Here is a 27,265-nt window from a genome sequence, read left to right on the forward strand (position 1 = left end):
CAACTGATTTTAATCTTACATTTTAAAAAAACCTTACTCTATAATTTGAAGATTATCTAAAACTTTAATTTTACATTGCCTCTCGGAGAAAAGGTGCTCCTCATCACAGCCACAAGCGGGAAATTTCACAATCAACACAGCGGCCCTTCGCGAGTCTCTCTTAACGTTAGTGACGCGCGGATCGCTTGGTCGTCTCCTTAGAAACCGCGGCTTGACGGGACCTTTGCAAGCACCGGGACGGGTGCCGGGAAGGGTAGGTGCTCTGAGGATGTCGCGTGCGCCTGCGCGGGTTTCTGAGGTTGTCGCGTGCGCCTGCGCGGGTTTCTGAGGATGTCTCGTGCGCCTGCGCGGGCTTCCGTGCTCCTAGTTAGAGACGCCTGGCTGGAGGACGCAGAGGCACGCTGTTGCTATGGCAGTTTCGTCTTGGCTGCCGCGGAGGCAGGTGTGGGTCTCCGTGGCCTCAATGTGAAGAGCTTAGAAAGACGAGGAGAGAACTCCCCCGGCCATCTCTGTGACCCCAGCCGCTGCATTTTACACAGGCAGGAGGGATATAGAGGGAGAGAGGGGAAGGACGATGCGATAATATTAATGATGGGAAAGAGAGTAAAGGTACCAACGTCTAGTGTAGCTGGGCGGGAAGGTAGGTAGTGACGGAAGAAACTTTCTGGTGGCACCTTATCCTCTACAGTCTGGGGTCCACCGAGTCTGGCCCCGGTGGGGGAAGTCTGGCAACACCTTGCTTTCCTGTGTATGAAGGAAACTCGTCTGAGGGTAGCTTAGACTAAGTTTTTTGTCATATTATTTCCCCTCTCAAAGTTCTTGCATGGGGAGAGTAATAATTTTGTCCCTGGGAGAAAAAGTCACTCCTGAAATTGTAGCGTCCATGAGGAGGCAATGGTGTTCATTTCGTTGGGATCCTGAATGCAGATTAAAATTACCACCGAAAGTTCATATCATCACACTTTGTGACAGGTTATGATTTTTTAAAAATTTACTTATAGGATCACAGTCTTGGCAGGATACACGGGAATAATGGGCCGTTTCATGATGTTATGGATTAGTTTTTGCTTAAGTACTTATTTTATATTCAAGGGCATTCTCTTTGACATGCTTTCAGTTCTTAGATTTTAAACAAGCATATGTTTAAAATGCTGTAAGATGGGAATCAATTATTTAGATTAAACTATTTTTGAACATTCTGAATTGTGGAAGAAAGTTATCAAATTATGTATACATATGTACTTGGCTTAAGATTCCCACTGAAAGATCCACAGTCCACCTATCCACATCAGATTTACGACACTCAGGAATTGATTTCCATAAGTGGTAAATACAGCCACTTACCTATATTTTTACTGATGATAAATGTTGAAATTTAAATGTGTGAACCTCACAGTCATAAAGTAGGAAGTGTTAAGTGATTTTGTTTGTGTAAGATGTATTTTTGTTCTGGCTTGTTGACTGTGTACCATATGGACAGTACCCTGGAGATGAAGATTAAAAGAATTGAAGGGGTTGAATATCCTGTGACGCATTTGAAAAAGGCTTAAGGGATTTGATAACCAGAGTTTGTAATTTATGTTCTTTGTTTACTTGAGAACCAGTCATGAGGATTTTTTTTTTTTAAGTTATAGGAAAAGAATTTCACTCAGATTTAATGCGACTTGATTTACTTCTCAGAGTTACCTTAACTATGGTGTTTTTTCCCTTTGAATTATGGCATAATAGTATGATGTAAAGACCCCTAATCTGTTAAATTTTTAATTACTGTGTTTTAAATTTATTATACAGGTATTATGCTTTCATTTTAAATTTTAGTTTTCATGTGGGTAGAATTCTCTGTAAACAATAAAATATATCTACTAAAGTCTTCAGGCAGCCATTTATTTATGAGTTTGGAACTAGGTTTATCATAAAATAAGGGAAAGGACTGAAGAGTTTCAAAGAAATATTCTTATAATATTTATGTAACTTAAAGAAAGGAAAACTGATCATTCCAAGGCATTGTGACTGTGAAAAGTACTATTTTTACTGTAAATATTTTGCATTACAGTGAGATTTAGTTTATTCTGCATCATTCATGGTACACGTGGTTTTAATTGATTGGCAGGTAGAAATAATAGCTTAATTTAACTTGTCTTGCAGTTAGGAAGTGAAACTCACTCTCAAGTGTTGATTTAGTTTATCAAGATAACTTTAAAATTTGCCCTCAACCTGATTTAGAAATTATTGAAGGGCTTGCTTTTGAGTGTGTTAGCAAATCTATTTTGTATTTTTAGCTTTAAATAAATATCTAGAAGAAATTATAGTCCAACGGAATATTTTAGAAAAAATTATCCAGTTGAACAATTAACAGTTTTTATTCAATAATAATTAAGTCGAGTAATTAACAGTTATTCAGTAATAACTTAGTCTGGCCAAAGGTTTGGGGACAATTAAGTGACGCTAATGGCTAAAACAGTTTGTGGATTATTTATTAATTCAGGATACCTAAAGTGCACCTAAAATTAACTATATATTTGAGAGGGAAAAAAGAACCAACATCAATAACTATCCAGAGAAAATATGGCATTTTAATGAAACAGACTTCAGAACTTTTTTTAAAATTGTACTTTAGGTTCTGGGGTACATGTGCAGATCATGCAAGATTGTTGCATAGGTACATATGTGGCACAGTGGTTTGCTGCCTCCATCCCCCCATCACCTGTATGTGGCATTTCTCACCATGTTGTCTCTCCCCAACCTCCCCACCCACCACTGTCCATCCCCAAGTCCCCCAACAAACCTCGGCACATGATGCTCCCCTCCCTGTGTCCATGTGTTCTCATTGTTCAGCATGCACCTGTGAGTGGGAAAATGCAGTGTTTGATTTTCTGTTCTTGTGTCAATTTGCTGAGAATTACGATTTCCAGATTTATCCATGTCCCTATAAAGGACAGGAACTCATCTTTTTTATGGCTGCATAGTATTCCATAGTGTATATGTGCCACATTTTCCTTGTCTGGTCTATCATCTATGGGTATTTGGGTTGGTTCCAGGTCTTTGATATTGTAAACAGTGGCACAATGAACATATGTGTGCATATGTCTTTACAGTAGAATGATTCATAATCCTTTGGGTATGTACCTAGTAATGGGATTGTTGGGTCAAATGGAATTTCTATTTCTAGATCCTTGAGGAATCGCCACACTGTCTTCCGCAATGGTTGAACTTATTTACAGTCCCACCAACAGTGTAAAAATAGAACTTTGTTTTAAGTCTTGAATTTAATCATTCAGACACTGATCATTTGTTTTAGATTAAGCTTTATCATACTACTATGCATTTGCTTTTAAATTCTCTTGCTCTTCCTGAATTGACAATTGCTAATTTGCATCTTATGGAAAATAAGACTCCTAGCGTTAAAAAGAATCTTAAAGGTCATGTAGCTCAATTGCTTTTCTAAAGCTTGTGTCCTTTAAAATGTTCCTTCCACAGTCCTCTTTGGGGCTATGTATAAACATTTATATTTACAGGAAATGCAGTACTTCTATAGGCAGCTAATTTCACTCAGGACAGGGTTGAAAATGTAAGTTCTGTCTTACCTTGTGCCAAAGTTTGCCCCTGAGTTTCCATCCCTTGGTACTAGTTTTACTCCTTGAGATTATGCAAGTCCATTTCTCCTTCAAAATATTGTAAAGCAGTTGTTCTTAATTTTCTCTTCTTTAGGTTAACATTCCCAGAGTTTTCAATTATTCCTCAGTATCTACTTTAAGGATTTTACTCTTCTTTTTCCTTCTCTTTTATGTTCCTTTCTCCTGGTTTGCTCGCCTCTGAATGTGTTCTAGTTTGGTTTTTGTTTTCTAAACTCTAGTAAAAAAATCTGGACACGATACTTCATGTATTATCTATATGTCTCAATCTTAGTGCTCATTTACATTTTTAGTATCCTCATCATTCTTTTAACTCATTCTTTTAAAATCGTTTTAAAACTCAGAGTTTAGTGAACTCTACTGTTCACTACACCTGTTAAAATATTTTACACACAGTATGAAAAGCCTTATCTCTGCTTGTCTAGTACTTGTGCAGGTAGTTGAAAGATACTGTTCCATATGGCTGCACTATCATTTGATGGTGAACTATGGGAAGAAAAAATGTAAATCTCTCTTTTGTAAAATTGTATCAGATTAGATAGTCTGGGCAAAGATTTGGGGACAGTAAAGTGAAACTAATGGCTAAAACAAAGTTTGTGGATTATTTATTCCGTTATAATATTTCTCATTTTATACCTTTAAAAATGTGCCTATGTCTCATGTGTTCTTGACATCTGGACTTTCTACTTCCAAAAATAATATTAGGCAAATTAGTCTTGATGCAGGAGCAAGGTAAGTAAAGTATAGAAACAGGGTCTCAAGCATTTGGGCCCCTGTAGATCTGATTTTTGCACTTCTTTTGAGATTGGACCTAAAATTCTATGAAAATTTAGAAGGCATTGTTCTTTTTTAAGTCAATAGTTGAAAGTATACGAATTATTGCTGTGTATTTCTACCTTGGTTGATTTCATGGCAGTTACATCTACGTTAATAATTTTCCCCAACGTTTTTCTCTTTGGAAAGATAATATGACATCAAACTGACCCTCATACTCTTTCCAGACCCTTCTTCAAAACACACTATGTTCAGGCCATGCTGTACAGTCCCATGTGCTTCCGTGTTTGTTTATTCTCTCTCATGCTGTTCTCTTTGCTTGGAATAATTGATGAACTTTCATACTGGTATTCAAACTCCATACCAGCTTCCTTTGATAGTTTCAATTTTGTATTGAGTTACTTGTTTTTTAAATTCTTCCTTACATATCCTTTATTCCAATTGTCTACATTTTTATTTATGCTTTTTATTTAGCTTTGTCTTCTCTAGCATACTGCAAGCACCTTCAGGTGCTTATGTATCATTATGAATATATATAGGAAAATAGTAGGTGTTCAACAAATGTTCATCAAAATTTCTTTGATGGGCTGGGTGCTGTGGCTCATACCTATAATCCCAGCACTTTGGGAGGCCAAGGAGGGTGGGTTACTTTAGGTCAGGAGTTCAAGACCAACTAACCAACATGATGAAACTTCATCTTTACTAAAAATACAAAAATTTTCTGGGCATGGTGGCACCCTCCTGTAATCCCAGCTACTCAGGAGGCTGAGGCAGGAGAATCACTTGAACCCGGGAGGCAGAGGTTGCAGTGAGCTGAGGTCATGTCACTGCACTACAGCCTGGGCAACAGAGTGAGCAGAGTGAGAGAGATTCTGTCTCAAAAAAAAAAAAAAATACACACACACACACACACACACACACACGGAAGGCTCACACAGATATACAGACACATTATAGGTAAAGATTTATATGTTCCATTTGTTTAAAAAGTTATATACAGAAAAAAAAAATAAAAGGCCTAGGAACTGATTTAATTAAAGGATAATTTTAGCTTAGTTCTTTCAAAAATGCCTGAATTCATATACCACTTTAACACATACACACACACACACACACACACACACACACACACACATACTTTGTCACCTGGAACAGAAAAACAAACATTTTTACCTTTCATCTGACAACTCTATTTACTGTCACTCACTTCTAGATTGTATTAGGTATCATCACAGTTTTTTTTTAATGAACAAAATATTTAGAGTTGACAAAAGTTTGACTCCTGTGGAAATCAGTATTCATCATATTTGAGAATTGGTTGTTATTAAAAAGCTCTCATATCACAAATTATAATTATGCCATATAAATTACTACAAGGTTTGGGAAACTGAGGATGGGAACTGTTTTCATTTGAACATGAAAAAATGTTAGTGGGTGAGATTAAAAAACTAAGTTGTCTTCTCTGGCCTGAGCAAAGGTTTTAATGATTGGCAAAGAATATGGAAAAATCCTTTTCTAAGCATTAGTCTTTTATCTACCTTTTTTAAGACTCCTTATATATCAGAGTTCAGGTAATTAGGGGAAGGTGGGAGAGTTTTTAGGAATGTCGACCTATGGAAATGTCTTGCCATTGCAAATCTCTCTTTTATGATGTATTCAGGTGCATGTTCATTTTGAACATTCCATTTTGTGTTTCTGTGTGTTAATTAGCTTACCTACAGCATTAATTTCCATGCTCCATTCTTCTTCTAGGGTGAACATAATATATGCCTTACCTTTTAAAATCTTATAGCATTTTCTTTCACAAACAGAAAATGAATGAAAATAAAGATTCTGATTCAAAAGAAAGTGAAGAATACGAAGATGACTTTGAAAAGGACCTGGAGTGGTTAATTAATGAAAATGAAAAAAGTGATGCCAGCATAATAGAGGTATATATTGCCAACAGCATTCATAATAATTATATTACAAAATGCTTTGCAGTTCTTTAAGATTTCCACGTCATTATCTCATCTAAACATCACAAAATTTCTCTGATGTACATTGGGCAAATTATTATTATCCTCATCTTAAAGATAAGAAAATTGAGGCATCGATTGCTTAAATGTTGTATCATAAGGCATAGGCCAGGTTAGTGAGAGAACAGTTATTAGGTTAGCATTTAATAAAACTAAAATGACCATTATAACATAATTTCAATAATAGAAATAAATAAATGGCAAAATCATGATTTATTGCATTGAAAGTAAAAAAATACAGTTAATTCCTACTTTCTGTGAAATTGGGTCAAATAGGGTTATGCTATTAAAATAAATGAAAAATAAAGCAAATCCTCTACACACATGACCTTTTAGCTAATATTTGAAACTTTAAGACTGAATTAGCTATTCTTGGCAATGAATATAGAGAAAAAAGTAAAGGGTCAAAGTCTGAGTCACAGGAATAGTTATAGGAAAAAGTGGATCCATTAAGCATGGTTATATACCATTTATCAGAGATGTGGAAGGGAAATCCAGGAAAATTAACCAGTTCTTACATCATGGTAGGTTATTTCTCTCTCTCTTTACATATGTATACTGTGTATGTGTATTTCTATATAATGTATATATGTATATATGCATATGTATGTATGCATATGTGTGTGTATATATATGTGTGTATGCATAAGGTAGTATCAATAAGTAGGTCAGTAATAAGGAAAAGGACTAACACTGGGATAAAAATAGGTGACTTCCGAGGGATAATAATGATCAGAGTTGTTAGAGCAGAAGCCAGTTTTAAACATGTTAAGGAAAAGACTATGAGGAAATGCAGGTTTTATATTACAGATTTCTTAGTTCCATTTTGCTCTCTTATATAATGGAAAAGACAAACGGGAAACACAATATTTGAAGATGGAAACAGAGTCAAAAGTGAAGATTTTTCTAAGATGGCTTTTAAATGAGAGTTTTATGCATCCTAATGGAAAAATAAGCAGAATGAGTAGAGGCAGATACCAAGAGTGGTAAGGTTGAACCAATTTCTCCAGACTGGAAGGGTGTGAGTTCCAAAGCACAGAGTGATAGAATTAGAGAGGTAATAAGGATGATTTATTGTTTCATTTTCTAATCCAACACATTTTAATGATCACCTATCATGTATCAGAGGCTATGTGCTAGGGATATATAGAGCAGGGATAAAATAAAAGTGCTGTCATGAATCTTACACATTCTAGTGGATGATTATGATAACCTCTTCTTTTGAGACTTTGGGGAAAAGGAGGTGACTGAGCTGGAGACACATAAGAAAGTCAGGGGAAGATTTATTTGTAAAAAGTGGGTTTTCAAAAGAAGAGAAATAAAAGCTAAAGGAGAGTTCAGAAACAGAGACTATAAGAATGAACCAGAGATCTGCCATCCTCCTGATATTGAAAAAATAAAAAAAGAATTAACCAGAGAATCAAATAAGGCTAAAATGAACAATTGTGATACAGAGATCTTAGTTAAATCATAGTTATTTGGCAGTCATTTTAATGGGCCAGGTTTATTTCTCTGTAAGACATCTATCAGACAAGATGACCTTCCCTATCACATAGGATGACCTATGAGCAAGTGAAGGAGGAAAGTGATTTTAAGGGGTTGAAGAGAGTAGCATGTAGTAGCTCCCATAGAACTGCTTTAGGATAGGTGGGAGAGAACTGTTTGACAGAGAGAGAGAGAGAGAGAGAGAGAGAGAGAGAGAGAGAGAGAGAGAGAGAGAGAGAGAACTGTTAGAGAAAGAAAAAGAAAGAAATATATGTATTTATAAAAGCTTTTAGTTAGATACAGCAGAAGTGGAGTAGAGTTTTGTGCTGCACTGATACTGATTTATGGTTCATGTGGGATTAATTTTTTTAAGGCCAGGTTATCTCATAGGTAGTTAGCATGGATTACTGAAATCTCTGAGCATAGTTGAAGAAGGAAAATCTGATCTAGAGATAAAAATTGACCTGGAATTTAGATAAGTCTTGCAGGTTATCATGACAATAATAGTCTGAAAAGATTTAAAAAACCTCACGTGATTAGGACTTGACCAAATAATTCATCCTTGAAATGGTCTGGGGAGAAAGATGTTTGATTGAAGATTGCAAATATTACAAGGAGGAAACATTTTTGAAAAGTTTTTCTAAAATATAAATAAAATTTTATAGGGGAAGGAATATTAATATTATTACTTGTGGTTATCTTTTGATACATTGGCATAAAAATGTTTAAAAATTGGCTGGGCTCGGTGGCTCAAGCCTGTAATCCCAGCACTTTGGGAGGCCGAGGCGGGTGGATCACGAGGTCAAGAGATAGAGACCATCCTGGTCAACATGGTGAAACCCCGTCTCTACTAAAAATACAAAAAAATGGCTGGGCGTGGTGGCTCAAGCCTGTAATCCCAGCACTTTGGGAGGCCAAGGCGGGTGGATCATGAGGTCAAGAGATCGAGACCATCCTGGTCAACATGGTGAAACCCCGTCTCTACTAAAAATACAAAAAATTAGCTGGGCATGTTGGCGCGTGCCTGTAATCCCAGCTACTCAGGAGGCTGAGGCAGGAGAATTGCTTGAACCCAGGAGGTGGAGGTTGCGGTGAGCCGAGATCGCGCCATTGCACTCCAGCCTGGGTAACAAGAGCGAAACTCCATCTCAAAAAAAAAAAGTTTAAAAATTAGTGTAGTACTTAACTACATCAAATTCAAATTTAAAGTTGAATTTTTCCTGAACTGTTGTCAAATATTTCCCTTGGATACTCATAAGTATGAATTAGAATGTTATGAGCAAATTATGAGGAAGAAGCATTAAATTTTGTCATTCATAAAATAAATTACATGAACAGGAAAATACCATTTTCTGTCTACTTATAAATGAATCTCAATTTTGACTGAAAAATATCTTATTTTTAGATGGCTTGTGAGAAGGAAGAGAATATTAACCAAGACTTAAAAGAGAATGAAACAGTAATAGAACACACCAAACAGCTTGCTGATCCTGACAAATCTTTGCAGGATGAGATCTCACCAAGAAGAAATGACTTCATTTCTGTACCAAGTAGTCAACCTTCAGATCTCATATCAGATTCAGATAGTGAAAACTCTTTCCAGGAGCTCAAAATAGAAAGCCAGAAAGACTTGGAGGATGAAGAGGATGAGGAAGTGAGGAGATATATTATGGACAAAATTGTACAAGCTAACAAGCTTCTGCAGAATCAAGAACCTGTGAATGATAAAAGGGAGCGGAAACTTAAGTTCAAGGACAAATTAGTTGATTTGGAAGTTCCTCCGCTAGAAGACACTAATACTTACAAAAATTATGTTGAAAATGAAAGGAATATGTTTGGAAAACTGTCACAGTTATGTATTTCCAATGATTTTGGACAAGAAAATGTGTTCCTGTCACTTACTAATGGAAGCTGTGAAGAAAACAAGGATAGGACAATACTGGTAGAGAGAGATGGAAAATTTGAACTTGTGAATTTACAAGACATTGAGAGTCAGGGATTTTTGCCTCCTATTAATAATGCAAATAGTACAGAAAATGACCCTCAGCAGTTGTTACCGAGATCTTCCAATTCCTCTGTCAGTGGCATCAAGAAAGAAGATTCTGCAGCAAAGATTCATGCTGTCACTCACTCATCAATAGGAGAGCCGCTGGCTTATATCCCTCAGCCACCGCTCAACCGCAAGACTTGTCCAAGCTCTGCTGCCAACTCGGATCGAAGTAAAGGGAATGGGAAATCTAATCAAAGGACACAGTCTGCACATATCTCACCAGTGACCTCAACATACTGTCTTTCCCCTCGACAGAAGGAACTACAAAAACAACTAGAACAAAAGAGAGAAAAGCTCAAAAGAGAGGTGAGAACCTAAGTGGGCATTGTATTAAAAGTAGAGGATGTTTTCCTGCTTTGTAAATGCAATGGGAATTGAAACAGTTGTTCAAACTATTGGAGATTTTTTTGCTTGCTTTATATATCTATCGTTAGATTAAGTGTTAAAAATATGTACTTATGGAATGAACACTGTGATTACTTTGGTCCTTGTAAGGATCACAAAGAATAGTAGACTGACCTGTGTTAGTGGAGATCTCAGTGATGACTTCATCTGATCCTTTCATTTTAAAGGTGAGACTCAGAGACGTTAAGTGACTGCTGAAAGTAATCTTGATATGATAGTTGAAAATAAGATGTCAGATGGAAGAATGAAGGCCCCAAGTGTAGAGGTTTAAGAGACAACAGGAAGACTTGGACTATAATTATTTTACTTGCATATGTTTCATATTATCTTCTATGCTTACAATTCCTTTATTTCCAGGATTTTAGTTTTAATTAAGAATATAGCCTAATATTGTTAATGAAATGTCTCCAAAATGTCATATGGAATCCCAAATTAAGTGTTTTTGTTTTTCATTTTTGTTCATATGTGAAACTCTATGTATCTTATAATTGAAAATTCCAGGACTTAAACTGTATTTCCAATTATTTTGGTCAAGAAAATGTGCTCCTGTCACTTACTAATGGAAGCTGTGAAGAAAACAAGGATAGGACGATACTGGTAGAGAGAGATGGAAAATTTGAATTTCTGAATTTTCAAGACATTGAGAGTCAGGGGTTTTTGCCTTCCATTAATAATGCAAATAGTATAGAAATGACCCTCTTATATCAGTGCTGCAATTCTTTGTTTTACTGGAAACCTAATGGTATTAAGCTGAGCCATATAAATTGTCTAATTCTAAATACAGTGTTCAGCAGGTAATACATGAGAAGTGACCTCTTACAGATGATTTTGCAGATAAGAAAACCTTAGAAATTTAAATTAACTTTACCAAGGTATATATGTACTTGTTAGTAGCAAACTGAAACAAAAATACCCAGTTCTCTGGCACCCTTGAGAAATGGTGTGCTACTTTATTATTTATATATTTGTTTGTTTGTTTATTTATTTATTTATTTAATTTTTAGACAGAGTCCCACTCTTGTTTCCCAGGCTGGAGTGCAATGGTGCAGTCTTGGCTCACTGCAACCTCCGCCTCCTGGATTCAAGTGATTCTCCTGCCTCAGCATCCTGAGTAGCTGGAATTACAGGCACCCACCACCATGCCCTACTAATTTTTTGTATTTTTAGTAGAGACAGAGTTTCACTATGCTGGCCAGGCTGATCTCAAACTCCTGACCTTAGGCGATCCCCCTGCCTCGGCCTCCCAAAGTGCTGGGATTACAGGTGTGAGCCACCGTGTCTGGCTGTGTTATCTACTTTATATGGGAAATTATCAAGAAAATTTCTGGCATTTAAATCAGAAATTGGCATTAGCAAAAATAAAAAAAAAGTGAAAAATGACTTCATAAGAACATGTAATCTCTAGCACACTTAGACAAGAACCTAAAAGGGTGCATGCTTATAGAGCTTCACTCACTTGGTCACTAATAGCTCTAATAGTGAAACTAAGTTTACTTGATTCAGGTATAAAACAACACTTAATAGCGTAAAAATTTTGTGACAATACAGAATAATTTTTTGAGCATGATATCTATATGTTTGTTGTACACAAACACATATGGGTACATGCATATATTTTTACAAAAGTTATACAGGTGATTTTATGCAGTTGTCACTGCCTTTTTACTAATGAACTGATGTTAGTCTTTAACTGGTGTAAGGGATGGATAATTCTGTTTTCATTTTGATTCTGTTTTCTGAATGACACACACTTTTGTAATGTCCGTATCCTGTAGCTAACTTGTTTCTAGGCATGGTCTTCAGGTACTAAGGCTTTTAACATGTTTTAGTTGGTTTCATGGGAAGGCTTTGCTTTTTTATGGCCGTATTTGCTTGGTTGGGCTGAAATACTCTGTGTTTCCAATGTAAGTGCATCCTTTCAGTGTTCTCTTTGGCAACTCCATTATCAGTGCTTTGGCTGATAGCTTCTGTGTAATACCTAAATGTTCCCTTGGAAAGATAATGATCTTTTATCATACTGTATTCATGCAAGGCATCCAAAGTCCTTTGTGTGAAAAGGAAATGTATAAATAATGTAAAATTTCATCTTTAATAAATTCATTTATATGATATAGATAATTTAGGGCTCAGAAAATAGTATATAGATATTCTCAAATATGTTTTATGCTGTTTGATAGAATTTTTCCGTTCCTCCCTTCCTGCTGATCAATCAATTCTAATCCTTCTGAATTAGAAAGTCTTGCTATATTGTCAAAATGTAAGGAAAACACTTAGAATTCCATTATTTGAAGAAAATTTAACCATAAACTTGTATAAATCAGATTATTTAAATGATAAAATTTTAGTATTTAAAGAGATTTATGATCTCATTAGTGCAACTCCATTATGTAGGTGAGAATACTGAGACAGAAGTAAAGTGCCTTGCCCAAATTGGCACAGTATTATCACGGAAGGATTGTTAGTCAGATCTGACTTCCAAATTGGTGCTATTTCCACTATGCCACGTTGTTTTGCTCCCAGTAGCTATAAATATTTTGTGGTTCTCTATATCTGATTTTGGTATCTCCCTTCAAGTTTAACTCTCTTTTACAACATTAGTCAAATAATTCAGATAAAAAAACATTATTTTTCTTTTATTTTTTCTGAGACAGGGTCTTGCTCTGTTACGCAGGCTGGAGAGCCTGTGTGGCTCAATCATTAGGTCACTGTAACCCTCAATTCCTGGGCTCAAATGATCCTCTCACCACAGCCTCATGGGTAGCTAGGACTAAGGGCTTGGGCCACCATGTCTGGCTATTTTTTTTTTTTTAACTTTATTTTGTAGAGTCAGAACCTTGCTATGTTGCCCAGGCTGGTCTTGAACTCTTGGCTTCAATTGATCCCTTTGCCTCAGCTTCCCAGAGTGTTGGGATTACAGGTGTGAGCCACTTGCCTGACCCATTGTGTTCTTAATAGTTAACCAAGTGCCTAAATATTTTTCTGGTAGCAAAAATGTTTCTTTTTGAATATGAACTACTTGAAAAATATTTTTTTTACATTTTAACAAAAAATTTCAAACATTTAAAAAGGTGCAGTTAACTCCTGTATCCTCATTTCTCAGATGCAAAAGCCACTGAGATTTTGGCATATTTGCTTCATCTCTTCTTTTTTGGCTGTCTAGCAAGACCCTAGACAGCATGTAATATCTCATTTACATACTTTGATATACAGCTCTAAACGTTTTCTTTCATAATCACTATGCCATTTATCACAATTAACAAACAATGTAAAAATGTATAAGACATTTATAGTGCTTCTGGAGTGTGTGTTTTTTCTTTTGCATAGCTTCAATTTGATATATTTAATACCAAAAAGTAAGAAGTAGCTAGAGGAGAGAGCCAAGGTGTTCCTGAACATGTGTGTATTATACATCTATGTACTTGTAGACTTTATCTGTACAGTTTATCTGAAAACTCTTAGTATTTTTCCCCTGTAAGCAGGGAAAAGGCCCTATATTTTAAGAAGGCCAATTTTTTTTCTTTTTCTTTTTTCTTTTTTTTTTTTTTAGATGGAGTCTCTTTCTCACCCAGGCTGAAGTGCAGTGGCATGATTTTGGCTCACTGCAACTTCTGCCTCCCAGATTCAAGCGATTCTCCTGTCTCAGACTCCCAAGTAGCTGGGATTACAGGTGTGTGCCACCATGCTCAGCCAACTTTGTGTTTTCACGAACATCTTTCTAGATGGGGTTTTACCATGTTGGCCAGACTGTTCTCAAATTCCTGACCTCAAGTGATCCACCTGACTTGGCCTCCCAAAGTGCTGAGATTACAGGTGTGAGCCACTGTGCCTGGCCTAGAAGGAAAATTTTAGAATCAGGGAATCCTAATTTCAGATCTCAAAATCTATCTCTACTTTGATAACTCATACAATTTTATTAATCTTTCATTAATGTCTTTTCATATTCTTTTACTAGGAAGAACAACGGAAAATAGAAGAAGAGAAAGAAAAAAAGAGAGAGAATGACATAGTATTTAAAGCATGGTTGCAAAAGAAAAGAGAACAGGTCTTAGAAATGAGGAGAATTCAGCGAGCAAAGCAAATTGAAGACATGAACAGTAGAGTAAGTAAAACTTCTCTGAAAAATAAGTTCATACAGATACGAAAGCTGAACTTATTTGCAGAAGGAGTCTGATTATCAGACTAACAACCTATGGAAGGAGTAGAAAAGTGGTTCAAGAACTACCCTTGCAAAAGATACAACATACAGATAACTTTACAATTAGGTTCTAAGAGGACTTGTGAAAATAAAATGATTCCTATTTTGTTCAGACTTTGACGGAACAGAAAGTAGAAAATTGTTAATTCATTTTTTTCAAGATGTAACTTTGGTATTCAAACAGGACGAAGATGCACACACACACACACACACACACACACGCACCCCAAAAACCCTACAGGCTCGTCTCACTTAAGACTAGACATATAGAAATCTTATGTAAATCTAACAAATTAAAGACACCAAATTATTTAATTTAAAAAAATTGAAACAAAAATTAAGAGAAAATTTTAAAAATCATTCATATCCTTACTAAAAAAAGACATATATGTAAAGTAAAAGTTGAAAATTAGACCTGAAGCTCTTTCAGACTCATCTCCAGTGATAACCACTTTTAACGGTGTGGTGCAAATCCTTTTATATCTTATTCTATTTATATATTAAATGTCAAAAGTTTTATTATTCAGTTTTTTTCACTTCATAATGAACATCTTTCTAGGCCATTACGTTGAAATCTCTCTTTTCAAATAGCTATGTGGTATTACAGTGTTAATTTATTAAACCCTTCTTCATTTGTAGATATTTAGGTTGGTTCCAATGTTGCGCTAGTTAACAGAGCTGTAGGGAAGATGTACATTCTGTGGGAACATCAGTAATCTGTAGGAGAGATTCTTCAGAGGGCATTTATAATTGTTGAAGGTTTAGAGTGAAACGTTTGGTTGAAGATGCAAAAGTAACCTCCCAAAAGATAATATGAATTTATAGTTTCTCTAACAGTTTGTAACAGTGAATGACTAACACTGCATGTGGTTTATCATCTTATTTTTTTCTTCAAATTAATAATATACATACTTGTATATGAGCATGTGTGAGAAATAATTAGATATAGGTCTCTACCCCTAGTTTTTGGCACAGAGCTCCTAAAACCTTTTTAATTTCTTGAGTGATAGGCGTTCTACATGTATCTCTTGTTCTAATAATTGACCTTCTATCCTGGCTCCTGACACACAGCTCCTAATCCCTTGGAACTTCTTAGGTGATAGAATTCTATTTGTTCTAGTGAGATGACTCTTGGTGGGCTCCTGGATAGGGGCTGGCTGCCAGAAAGACTAAGCCGTGATTAGAAGCTTGGAACTTTCAGTTCTAACTCCTTTCTTCTAGGAAGGGGGAAGGGGCTAGAGATTGAGTGAATAATCTCAATGATTATGTGATGAAGCCTTTGTAAAAATCCCTGAGCTGCAGGGTTCAGAGAACGTCCAGGGTATGGGAAATGTGGTGTTGGGAGGGTGGTGTGCCCCCAAGAGGGCATGGAAGCTTCATACCCCTTCCCAAATACTTTGCCTTGTATATCTCTTCATCTGTGTCTATTATATTCTTTGTTAATAAACTTGTAAATGTGTTTTCCTGAGTTATGTGACTTGCTCTAGCAAATTAATCAACCCTGAGGAGAGGGTTGTGCTCCCACCACTACCCACCCTGGCAATATATAGCTGGTCAGACAAAAGCACTGGTCACAATCTAGGTTTTTGATTGATATCTGAAGTGGAGGCAATCTTGAGGAATTGAGCCCTTAACCCATGGGATTTGATGACAACTCTATGGACATATTATCAGAATTAGTTTAAATTGCAGGATACACAGCTGGTGCTATAGAACTGGTCAATGTTGGAAGTGGGAACCCTCCCCTACTTTGGTAACTAGAGGTGATGTATTCTGTGTTGAGTGTGAATGACAAGGAAAAACAATTGGGTTTTCTAGTTATATAGTGTGTGTATTCTTCTGTAAATTTCCTATTTATAATCTTTTTCCCTTTTAGTTTGGTTTTTCTTATCAAAGTGTATATGAGAGATTTTGATTATTTGTCTGTTATATCTGTTACATATTTTCCTAGTCTGACAATATATTTTTTGTTACAGTGTTTATTTTGCCATTTGTGGAAGTTTTTAGCTTTTAAAATCTTGGGATGGGCAGTACTTTCACAGGCAAGGCAAAAAAAAAACATAAACTAAAAGAGATAATATGGAGAAATTTGACTGATACCATATAATAAAATAATAATATACTGAGTAAGGTTTACTTTAAGAATGAAATTATGGATCAGTAATAACAGATCTAATATCATCACATCAATAAGTAATAAATGAATATTATCTTGAAAGATATAGCAAAGGTATAATTTCTTTTTAAAAATTCCTAATAAAATATGAATTATAAATACTATAATGGGGAAATACTGTAGGCCTACCTGTTATAGTCAGAAACATGTAAAGTTCTATATTAAATAACTGTATTCTGGTGTTTCAATGCAATTCATTAAGAAAAGGAAAGAAGGTAAAAATAATAGGAGTGGTGGGGCCAAGATGTCTGACTAGAAGTGGCAGGGCTCGGAGGCCCTTAACAAAAAAAAAACATAATAAGCGTGTGAATCCTTCACTGGCAACCAAGGTATCCAGGTTCTCTCAACAAAATTGACTAGAAGGCTGGCATGACCCATGGACAGAAGGAAGAGCAGTATAGTACAGTGGCCCACCTGAGAGCTACACAGGGGAGGAGAACCTTCTGCCCCCAGCAAAGGGAGGCAGTGAGTGAGTATGCCACCCAGCAGGGGAAACTGTTCTTTCTCTGTAGAACTGTGCAACCCATGGATCAGAAGATCCCACTCGAAAATCCAGGCCACTGGGGCCTAGCGTCTCAACACCGGAACACACAGATTCTTACAGCCTTTCCGATGGAATCTGCTTAAGCCTACTGAGCTCCCAGTAGGAAAGGCCACCAGCTGGCAGTGAGAATTTCAAGCCACAGAATGGGAGAAAATTTTTGCAATCCCTCTGACAAACGGCTAATATCCAGAATCTACAAGGAACTTAAACAAATTTACAAGAAAAAAAAACTCCCTCAAAAAGTGGGTGAAGTATATGAACAGACATTTCTCAAAAGAAGACATTTATGCAGACAAAGAACATGAAAAAAAGCTCATCATCACTGGTCATTAGAGAAATGCAAATCAAAAACACAATGAGATACAATCGCACGCCAGTTAAAGTGGCAATCATTAAAAGAAACAGCAGATGCTGGAGAGGATGTGGAGAAATAGGAACATTTTTACACTGTTGGTGGTGTAAATTAATTCAACGATTGTGGAAGATAGTGTGGCTATTCCTCAAGGATCTAAAACCAGAAATACCATTTGACCCAGCAATCCCATTACTGGGTATATAACTAAAGGATTATCTTGCAGCACTATTCACAATAGGAAAGACTTGGAACCAACCCAAATGCCCATCAATGATAGACTGGATAAAGAAAATGTGGCACATACACATCATGGAATACTATGCATCCATAAAAAAGGATGAGTTCGTGCCCTCTGCAGGGACATGGATGAAGCTGGAAACCATCATTCTCAGCAAACTAACACAGGAACAGTAAACCAAACGCCACATTTTCTCACTCGTAAGTGGGAATTGAACAATGAGAACACATGGACACAGGGTGGGGAACATCACACACCAGGGCCTGTTGGGGGTTGGGAGCTAGCGGAAGGATAACATTAGGAGAAATACCTAATGTAGTTGACAGGTTGATGGGTGCAGCAAACCATCATGGCACATATATACCTATGTAACAGACCTGAACATTCTGCACAAGTATCCCAGAACTTAAAGTATAATTAAAATAATAATAATAATTAAATACAAGTGAATACTAAATAAAAGGAGCGGACTGCTGGACTGGAAGATGCAAATATATGCCATCTGCACAAGCCACTCTTTAAATATAAAGCCACAGATACATTGAAAGTAAAATATGAAAAAAGGTATACCATGCAAATGGTTAGCATAAGAACACTGGTATGGCTACGTTAATCTCAGACAATACAGACTTCAGGATATGAGGGATGTTTCATAATGGGAAAAGGTCATTCATCAGGAAGACATAAAATCCTAAATGTATACTCACGACACTTAAAATACATGAAGCAAAAGTCAACACAACCAAAAGAGAAATAGGCAAGGGCATGATGATCCATGAATGTATTAACACCACTTTCTCAGTAATTCATAGAAAAAATGGGGGAAGACAATAACCATGCAGAAGTTCTTAACACTATCAACCAACTAGCGCATATTGACATTAATACAACACTACATGCAAATGCAGAATACACAGGTATACAAGTACCCATGGATGGTTAACCTAGATAGACTGTATACATAGATACATTTTCATGTGTGTGTATACATATATATCACTGAGCAAGAGAAGCAAATTTCAAAACTAATGGAAAGACAGTTTTAGCTATTTCTTCTAAAAATGGAAATAAAAATTACATCACCTAAGATCTTTTATTCATTTAATGTAAAACAGTCATTCCACAATCTGTAAATGCTAAATATATTTTTTGGAAACTGTGACTCCCATTATACACAATGTCTCACAGAAATAACATAATGTACTTATTATAGCATTGTATTAATAAGCCACATTAATTAACTACCAAATTATGCTACATTTCACCTTCAGTAGAGGCAGAGTTCATAAAAGTACTTCAGAATACTATTTGTGATACAATTTCTCATTAAAATCTATTTTTGAGATAGACTTGAAATGTAGCAAAAAATACTACATATTCACAGTAAATATTCAAAGGGAAATATATAACCATGATGTCTTATACATAAAATTTTAAAAAATTATTTAATTAATTAATTATTTTTTAAATAAAGACAGGGTTTCACCATGTTGGTCAGGCTGGTTTTGAACTCCCAACCTCAGATGATCCACCCACCTTGGCCTCCAAAGTGCTTGGATTACAGGCATGAGCCACCACACCCAGCCTAAAATTTTTAAAATAAATTATATTCGGTATGACTCATGTTTCCTGAGAATACAATCCAAGATTACAGCACGATAGAACATACTGTACATTTATTTTTGCAAATACCCCATTTAAAAAATTATAATAGCCTGAGTGCCATGAGGCCTGAAGGCCTGTTGTCATCCAAGAAGCTATCAGTAGTATGGGTCATAGCTGTGTTTTCCATGGTCACTGACTGAAACATAAACTCCTCTTGTCCCCTCTTACACCTTTGATCACTACAGCAATATGCTGTGCTTCTCCTTTACCCATCCCAAATTTCTCCCATCCTTCATAAGCCTTGCTAGTTCTCTTTCCTATTCAATGATATAAAAACTCCCAAATATCCTCCATCCTCCCAAGTCACTGAAAGGGATCTGGCCCTAAATTTTCTCTTATGCAAATTCTGATTCTTCCCCAAGCCACATCTTCTTTGAAACAGAAGCTGCATTTTCTGCCATACTTCAGTTACTTTGGTGGTCAAATAAATTAATATTCTCTTCATTCCCCCATACCTCTTCTGAATTGTATTTCTCTACTTTCCTGAGAAAACCGATGCTCCTTTGATATTTGTATCACTTGGCTGTATTAAAGCTAGTTATCTAACCACCTCTGGTCACTCCAGGCTAAATGTTCCTCTCCATCCCAGCCCCAAGGTATGTTTATAACTACACAGAGGAGCCGTTGAACAACCAGCCCCACAGACCTTTGATTCTCTCATCTTCTGTGTCTTTCTCCAGTACACTTGCCACATATTTCTATGGCCATATCCTTATTGCAAAAACTACTCCATCCCTGAAATCATTAATCTCCTAGTTCATATCTTCAGTCTCAATTTTTCTCCTGAACACTAGACAGATTTCTGCAATTAATCTCTAATATCTTCACCTGGATATTTTGTGGGTACCTGAAACTCAACAATTTAAAAATGGATGTGATAATTTCCCCTAAATCAGTATCTTCTCTACTGCTTCGTAGACTGGCACGAACATCCACCACGTTGCTCAACCTGATGTATTCTCTTTACATCTCATTCTGCCTTACACACATTATCTAATCAATTACCAAGTTCCTTCAATTAATACTCCAAAACATATCTCTAATCTTTCTCTCTCTCTACTGCTATAGTGATAGTCCAACTCACCAATGTGGTTTTGATTTGCATTTTTCTAATGATCAGTGATGTTGAACATTTTTTCATAGGTTTGTTGGCCGCATAAACATCTTTTAAAAGTGTGTTCATATCCTTCGTCCACTTTTTGATGGGGTTGTTTTTTTTCTTGTAAATCTGCTTTAGTTCTTTGTAGATTCTGTATATTAGCTCTTATTGGATGGATTGCAAAATTTTTTTCCCAGTCTGTTGGTTGCCAGTTCACTTTAATGATTGTTTCTTTTGCTGTGGAAAAACTCTGAAGTTTAATTAGATCCCATTTGTCTATTTTCCTCTGCAGCATTTTAAAGATGGTGTTCAACTTTTTCGAACGTCCATTGTTTCTATTCAGAGGTCAGCTATATTATTCTTGTTATTGTTCTTGTGTATGTATATGCTCTTTTCCTCTGGTTGCTTTAACATTTTTCTTGCTTTGGCTTTTAGAAGTTCATTACGTGTGTAATTTGCTGTGAATATACCTAACCTGGGTTTTGCTGAGCTTCTTGGATCTTTATGTTGATGTTTTGTACCAGATTTGAGAAATTCTCAGCCACTTTTATTTTTCCTGCCTTATCTTTGGATGTATAATTTTATGCATGTTAGAACACTTGCTATAATCTCACTTGTTACTAAACTTCTGCTTACTGAAAATTTTTTTCCTTCGTTCAGTTTACGTAATTCCTATTGATGCATCTTTAGACATCAGTACTTCTGCAGTGTTCATTCAATTGTTAAGCCCATTCAGGGAATTAGTGTGTGTGGTTTTTTGTTTGTTTGTTTGTTTGTTTTTAAGTTTCCATTGCTTTACTGAGATTCTCTGTTTATTCATTATATTCACATTTTTATTTCTTAAATATTAGACCTGTTTGTATATAAATGCCAATATCCATGTCATCTTAGCATCTGTTACTATTAAAGGCCTCTTTCTCTTGATTATGGGTCACATTTTCCTGTTTCCTTAGATATCCTGTGATTTTTTTTTAATTGGGTAATAGACTGTGGATCTTCACCCAATAAAAGAGTTGCAAGAAAATCTAAGATATGCTGTTTTCCTTTAAAGGGTATTGAATTTTGTTCTGGTAGGCAGTTAAATTAGTATTGAATCCTCTCAATCCTGTCAGACTTGGATTTATGCTTTATTAGGATGGGTTTATTTTGGTTTTGTCCTTATTCCTAGAGCATGATCCTTATGCTAGGACGTGACCATTACTTCAAAAGCATGGCCCTTTTAGGGTTCTAAGTGGGTGATCAAGGTAAGCAATGAAGTATTTTCACTCTGGTTGTATTGGAACTCCAACATCTCCAAAACTGTGCAACCTTTGGTATCTTCTTCATTAACAGCAGCTACTCTCTATTAGACCTTACAGAGCCTCACTCTACACATACACAGCCCCGTCCTTGCCAAGGCCCAACGGAAACCCCCACACAGACTTATAGAGCATCCCTACACATGATTCCTTCATTTCTGGTATCCTGCCATGGAAATTCAGCTGTCTCAGCAGCACCAGACTCCTATCTCTGTTTCTTGAGCCCAGTGAGACTATTGACTGCTTGATGCTATGGCTTCTCCTTCCTATACTGTGGTCAGGAAAGTGCCACCAAGTACAGAGCCAGGGTGAATAAGGGGGTTATATCATGTATTTTTATTTCTCTCAGTAACCACGCTCCTGCATGCATTTTGTCTAGTTTTATGGCTAATTAGGGCAGAAGGGTTAATCTGATACCAATTACTCCATCATGAATGGATGCAAAAGTCTCCAATTCTATCATTTATCCTTTTTTATAATCAGATAATTTAATCCATTAATAATTATTTGTATAATTTATATTTTATCTTTATAATTTTTTCTAATTTCTTATTTTGGTTCCCGCCACTGTTGAGAGTTATTTGCTATGAACTTATGCAGTGACATCTTTGCATACCAATGCAGTCTATCATTCTGATGATAGTTCTGCTTTAATTTACATTAAATTTTAAAAACATATTTTCTTGACTTTTTATTGTACTAATAATTCTGGAATAATTTAAAAATAATCATTTAAAACATAACATAAAACTGTATATTCAGTTTTTGAGCAAATTATGTTGGTTCTGTCATCAGTGCATATACAGAGTCCCACTACCCTAATCCAAACCACTATTTTCTTCTGTTGCCTGAACTGTTAAAAAGCCTAATAACTGAGTCCCCTTCTACCTAGCCTCTTCCTCATGCAGTCTGTTTTCCACGTAGTAGCCAGAATGATATTTCTAAAATGGTGAATTTTTGATGCACTTAGGCTCAGAAACCCCCAATGGATTCTCATCTCAAAATGAAATCCAAAGTTCCTACCATGGCCAGCAAGGTTATACATTACCTGATTCCTGCTACTTCCCTGACTTCATCTTCCACTGTTCAGCTAGTTTGTTACAACTTCACTTCAACTTCTTTACTGTTTATTGATCATGCCAAACACAATTCTTCTTAGCTCCTTTGCTCTTATTATTACCACTGCTTTTCTCCAGGTTTCCCATAACTTCCTCCCTTACTTTCTATGTAAATACCATCCTTTCTCCTCATTGCTGCCTTTATTTCTCTCTTTCCCATACTTTTCTTTTGAATCAGACGATCAGTAAATCAGTCATTCAGTCAGTCACTTATTTTTATCCTCTGTGTGCGGAACACTGCCCAATACAATGTTCTGGGATGATGGAAATTTTCTGTGTTTGTACTGTCCATTATAGTAGCTGCTAGCCATGTGTGTCTGTTAAGCACTCAAAATGTATCTGGTATGACTGAGGTACTGAATTTTACATTTTATTTAAATAGCCCCTTATGACTTGTGGCTACTGTATTGTACAATATAGAATGTTTGAGAGAGGGAACCTTAATTTTATTTATTAATGCAACCCAGTACTTTAGTGCCTGCTATGTAGTAAACTCTGTGAATATCTGTAGAAAGAAGGAAAGAATGGGATACCCATCTATCCTGTTGATCCCTAAATCCTTGACTCTTTAAAAATGTTTTTAAAGAGTTTTAAAAATGTTTTAACTTTAAAATTGTGTTTATTGACAAATAATTTTGCATATTTATGGAGTATAGTGTGATGTTTTGACGCATGTATACATTGTGTAATTTGCATATCTGTCACCTCAAACGCTTGTCATTGCTTTATGATGAGAACATTAAAAAATCCTCTCCTCATTATTTTGAAATATACGTTATTGTTAACTATAGTCACCCTACTGTGTAATACAACACCAGAACTTATTCCTCCTATCTATTACTTTGTATCTGGACTCTTTTGATCTATAATTCCTGATTGAACACTTTTCTGTCATCTCTAGCAATTTCCAGACTTCCAGGTGTTTGGCAATGAGTCTTTAAATCCAAGGTCTTCTTTACAAAGTTCAGTTGTGCATCAAAGGTCCTGGATAATCTTATAAATTAGACTAGAGCGTATTTGGCAATGTGGGTTACAAACAAGGGAAAAATGCAAGGTATAGGAAACAGGCAAGAGAAATGCAAGATTTAAGTTCAATCACAGAGCTTATATTTGGGGGAAGTATTAAATGAATGTGCCTTTTCCCTTTGCATTCTAGCCAGAAATCCATATGAGGTCACACTTTTTCCAAGGGTAAAGAGTACCAAATCTGTCCTCTTTCTCTCCTTTATTCTCCCAAATAAGAGCTCTTTCAACTTTTGAAAATTCCCTGAAGATAATATCCATCATGAACTTTGAGGGACCACGAAATAAGCTACTCCTACTAGCTTTTTCTTATGTGAAAATTACCATGGTGTTATCCTTGTAAGAATATTCTTATGACTAAAAATTCTTATGGCTACCCTGTACAATTGTAATTACAGTTTTGAAAAATGGGCTTAGCAGGTAAGTAGCTTCTGAAAGATATTCTTAAAACATAAATGTGTTGTGTTTGGTTTGGATACTAGGAATGCAGGTATTGAGGCTGGCATTATTAAGAAAAAATGAAGAGTAGGACATACATTCTTGTAGAGTCCTATAGACAGGGCTTCAAAAGGTAGTTCTGGTTTATCTAAATTAAGTAAAACTTGTTTTTCTAATCAGCAGGAAAACAGAGATCCACAACAAGCTTTTCGATTATGGCTTAAAAAAAAACACCAAGAGCAGATGAAAGAAAGAAAGACAGAAGAACTAAGAAGGCAAGAGGAATGCTTATTCTTCCTTAAAGGAACAGAAGGCCGTGAAAGGGCCTTTAAACAGTAAGTTAAAGGCAGGGCATTTCCCCCTGCCCCCTTCCTCATGGTCATTTTAAAAGAGTTATATCATCAATCAAGATTGAAAAAAAAGACCTCAAAATGTTTCTCTTACAACACCTACCTATTCAATTTTAAATTCATGCTTTTGAAAATGTATAAATCTTTAATTCCATTATATATATAATATATATATATATATATGAAGTTTTATATATGTATATATGCACACCAATTTTTTTCAAGATACTTTTCGGTACTTAAATTATTTCTTATGGCACCAGTGTGATAACCTTTGATGCATCATTTATTGTGTACTTGTTTATTTTTGTGAGAAAGGGGCTGACAACTGATTACAGCTTCTCCTACATAGCCCTCAGAAAAACTCAATTTACCAGTAAATGCAACCAATAAATGCACTGTATTTACCAATAAATGTAACCAATAAAAGTTGCATTTACCAGTAAAAGAAAGGCAGGTGGACTGAGGAGGAAAATCTGTATAGACCAAAGAAAAAGGAGACTTGGGTACATATTTTGATAATTTAAGGCAAACCTGATGTTTTTTCAGTTATTTGGGTAAGACACTGCTTTGCCTAATTCTGAGAATATGGGTGTGGCTTCATATTTTTGCTGGCAAGCGTGGGGAGAGTTGGGGGTCAAAGTGAATATTGAGTCCAGTTGTTTGAAATTCATTTCCTTCTTTCATCTCTTTTGCTCTTTCCTTCTTTTCTTTTTTCTTCCTTATTCCTATTTTTTTTTTTTTCCTGTCACCCAGACTGGAGTGCAGTGGCAACCTCACCCTCCTGGGTTCGAGTGATCTCCCACCTCAGCCTTCTGAGTAGCTGGGACCACGGGTTTGTGCCAGCACACCTGGCTAATTTTTCTATTTTTCAGTAGAGATGGGGTTTTACCATGTTGCTCAGGCTGGTCTCAAACTCCAGTCCTCAAGTGATCCACCTATCTTGGCCTCACAAAGTGCTAGGATTACAGATGTGAGCCACCATGCCCAGCCTCCTTTTTCTTTTCTTTTTTTTTTTTTTTCCCTAAAATACTCTTTTATTATGACAGAAACAGTAAATGTACATTGTAGAAATGAAGAAGTTTCAAGTTACATTTTCATCACCCAGAAATTGACTATTATCACCAGTGTGTATATTGTGTAAGTATTTCTCTGTACATATATTTATAATTGCAAAATATTGAGATCATGCTGTATATGTTATTCTGCAATCTGCTTTTTTTTTAACAGTCTTACCTAATATCCAGCCCATATTCATTTATTCCCCAACTGACCCATAAATGATTTCAGTTTATTTACTTAAACTAGTATCCAGTTCAGGACCATATATCATCAGATTATGGTATTTAGTAAGTTTCTTTTATTCTAATACAGTTATTTAGGTCTTTAGATTTCTGAAAAAAACCCATATGTATGTGTGTGCATATATATATACATGTATACATACATATACTCAAACATACAAATACATACTTACATACCAGCTATATGTGTGTATGCAGTTATTTTTTGCTGTTATTTAAACAAGACTTGAATTTGTTAGAATGTGGACTTTTCCTTTCCTAGTTTTGATGTTTTCATGTTTGGCTTATTTTTCATTTTAAGAAAGTACTATTTTGTGGACTTAAAAGCTCTACAGTTTACCTGTAAGAAGACTAAAGCGGCATTTCTGCGTGATAGTATTCTTAACGTAGCTAAGTAATGTTTTAGAATACAGCTAGTTACAAAGAATAAGTTATTTGGAATCTACCAAACAGTAAGAAATCTTATTTATAAAAAAAGAATAGGACCAAAGCACATGTAAAATAGTGTTTATTATTAAAAAGCCAATTAAGTTGGCAGTTTCATCCTAAGACAGTTTCCAACATTTGACTCCAAATCTAACTGTCCATTCTTGTATGAGCCTGGGGTGTAAGCTTTACATTTTTCAGTTAATACTTGTGTTGTGACAGTATTTCATTGTAAAGAAATGTGCATCTATTTTGTCTATAGCAGTAACTTTATAGCATGAAGAGTGTATTCAAGTTAATACACACCAAATCTGATCACTCCTTTTTCTACAGATGGCTAAGAAGGAAACGGATTGAAAAAATAGCAGAGCAACACGCTGTCAGAGAGAGAACTAGACAGCTCCGACTAGAAGCTAAGCGTGCTAAACAGTTACAGCACCACCTATGTATGTCAGAAGCCAAATCTTTTCGTTTTACTGATTATTATAACTGAAAGTTTCTATTAAACATTTCAGTGGGAAGCTGCTACCAAAATTTTGGATGTAATTTCTTATGGTCTGTGTACTTTGGTTGTACTCTAAATTATGGAAATGGTATTTATCTTTCATTGACAGTAAATTTGTTTTTTTTAATACTAGAACAAAATAAATTTTTTTTCTCACAGTGTTGTAA

General features: G+C 35.8%; 1 protein-coding gene across 9 annotated transcripts; it reads left to right on the plus strand.

Annotated features, from left to right (window-relative positions):
* The first annotated feature begins 356 nt into the window (after nucleotides 1–356).
* On the plus strand, nucleotides 357–27,265 carry CCDC181 (coiled-coil domain containing 181). 9 transcript variants are annotated; one of them, XR_012514968.1, is made up of 7 exons: nucleotides 357–442; nucleotides 6,218–6,337; nucleotides 9,315–10,265; nucleotides 14,317–14,463; nucleotides 24,694–24,848; nucleotides 25,913–26,003; nucleotides 26,927–27,011. XR_012514968.1 is itself a non-coding variant. In XM_010338710.2 (6 exons), exons 1-6 carry the CDS (start codon nucleotides 410–412, stop codon nucleotides 27,084–27,086), a joined length of 1,566 nt encoding a protein of 521 aa, XP_010337012.1. In that variant the 5' UTR covers nucleotides 357–409; the 3' UTR covers nucleotides 27,087–27,265. The 9 variants fall into 9 exon arrangements, 8 of the variants coding, with proteins under 8 accessions (XP_010337012.1, XP_074245653.1, XP_074245654.1 ...); XM_010338710.2 differs by lacking the exon at nucleotides 25,913–26,003 and having other exon boundaries at nucleotides 26,927–27,265; XM_074389552.1 differs by lacking the exon at nucleotides 25,913–26,003 and having other exon boundaries at nucleotides 24,697–24,848; nucleotides 26,927–27,265.

The sequence above is a fragment of the Saimiri boliviensis genome, chromosome 19 (genome assembly GCF_048565385.1).
Source record: "Saimiri boliviensis isolate mSaiBol1 chromosome 19, mSaiBol1.pri, whole genome shotgun sequence".
In the NCBI taxonomy this organism is placed as follows: Eukaryota; Metazoa; Chordata; class Mammalia; order Primates; family Cebidae; genus Saimiri; species Saimiri boliviensis.

Coding starts and splice junctions, on each gene's coding strand:
- CCDC181 (XM_010338710.2), top strand. CDS start 410: ATGGCAGTTTCGTCTTGGCTGCCGCGGAGGCAG. Junction 10,266..14,316: donor GAGAAAAGCTCAAAAGAGAG/GTGAGAACCTAA, acceptor TTCTTTTACTAG/GAAGAACAACGGAAAATAGA. Junction 14,464..24,693: donor TTGAAGACATGAACAGTAGA/GTAAGTAAAACT, acceptor TTTTCTAATCAG/CAGGAAAACAGAGATCCACA.